This window comes from Condylura cristata, unplaced genomic scaffold, assembly GCF_000260355.1.
Source record: "Condylura cristata isolate star-nosed mole 26May11 unplaced genomic scaffold, ConCri1.0 scaffold00013, whole genome shotgun sequence".
Classification (NCBI taxonomy): domain Eukaryota; kingdom Metazoa; phylum Chordata; class Mammalia; order Eulipotyphla; family Talpidae; genus Condylura; species Condylura cristata.
In genome coordinates this window covers 1013271-1013919 of record NW_004567114.1, presented here as the reverse complement: position 1 = coordinate 1013919, position 649 = coordinate 1013271, and the positions used below count along the sequence as shown (strand labels likewise).

The 649-nt window shown below is 60.6% G+C and overlaps 1 protein-coding gene across 1 annotated transcript in view; it reads left to right on the top strand.

Annotated features, from left to right (window-relative positions):
* The first annotated feature begins 426 nt into the window (after positions 1-426).
* The window catches only part of TRAF3 (TNF receptor-associated factor 3), an 18554-nt gene continuing 18331 nt past the window's right edge, over positions 427-649 (top strand). The window contains exon 1 of the mRNA XM_012724369.1: positions 427-621. Coding sequence (XP_012579823.1) covers positions 427-621 — 195 coding nt within the window. The remainder of the gene's footprint in view (positions 622-649) is intronic.

Below are 649 nucleotides of genomic sequence, written 5' to 3'. Positions count from 1 at the left end.
ACGCAACTGACGTTGTGTTGATCTGTGTCCTGCAACTTGGCCAGGGTCTGTTCACCTAGTTGTTGTTGTTTCTTTAGTAGTAGTTTATTTTTACATATTTCTGTGCATTTTGCCATCTCAGTTGCAATCCCCTTGGGTTTCCCATCTCCAACTCACCCATGTTGTTCACCTAGTTTTTAATCGAGCCCTTACTGTGTTGTGTAAACAAAATCATGCCTGAAAGCAGAAGTACTTGTTCTGTGTCCTGAGGCCTTTTACCTCTTTCTCGCCTGTGAGGAGGCCTGTGGCCGTGCTGCCCGGCGGGGGCTGGCGCCTGCCGTGGCCTGGAGGGTGAGGCTGGCTGGCCACTTCCCGTTTGGTCCTGCTGCCAGGGCACCCCCCAGGATGGGCCACCCTCATGCCGGCCAAGTTTGGGGGGCAGTGGCCATGCTTAAGGCATCAGCTCCACCCCCGCCCGGGGCCGTGGCCGCCTCTGTCCCTGCTGCCCCCAAGGCCGCCCTGGTTGCTGAGGGCGAGTTCTCCGAGGCGGGGGTCCCTCGCCAGTGCCCGCAGTGCCAGGCGGTCTCAGGTTTTCGAGAGCGAGGGGCGGCTCCGCTCCGCTCCGCGTTTACGGCCTGCCCTGTGGGGCCCACGCGGCCGTGCAGGCTGG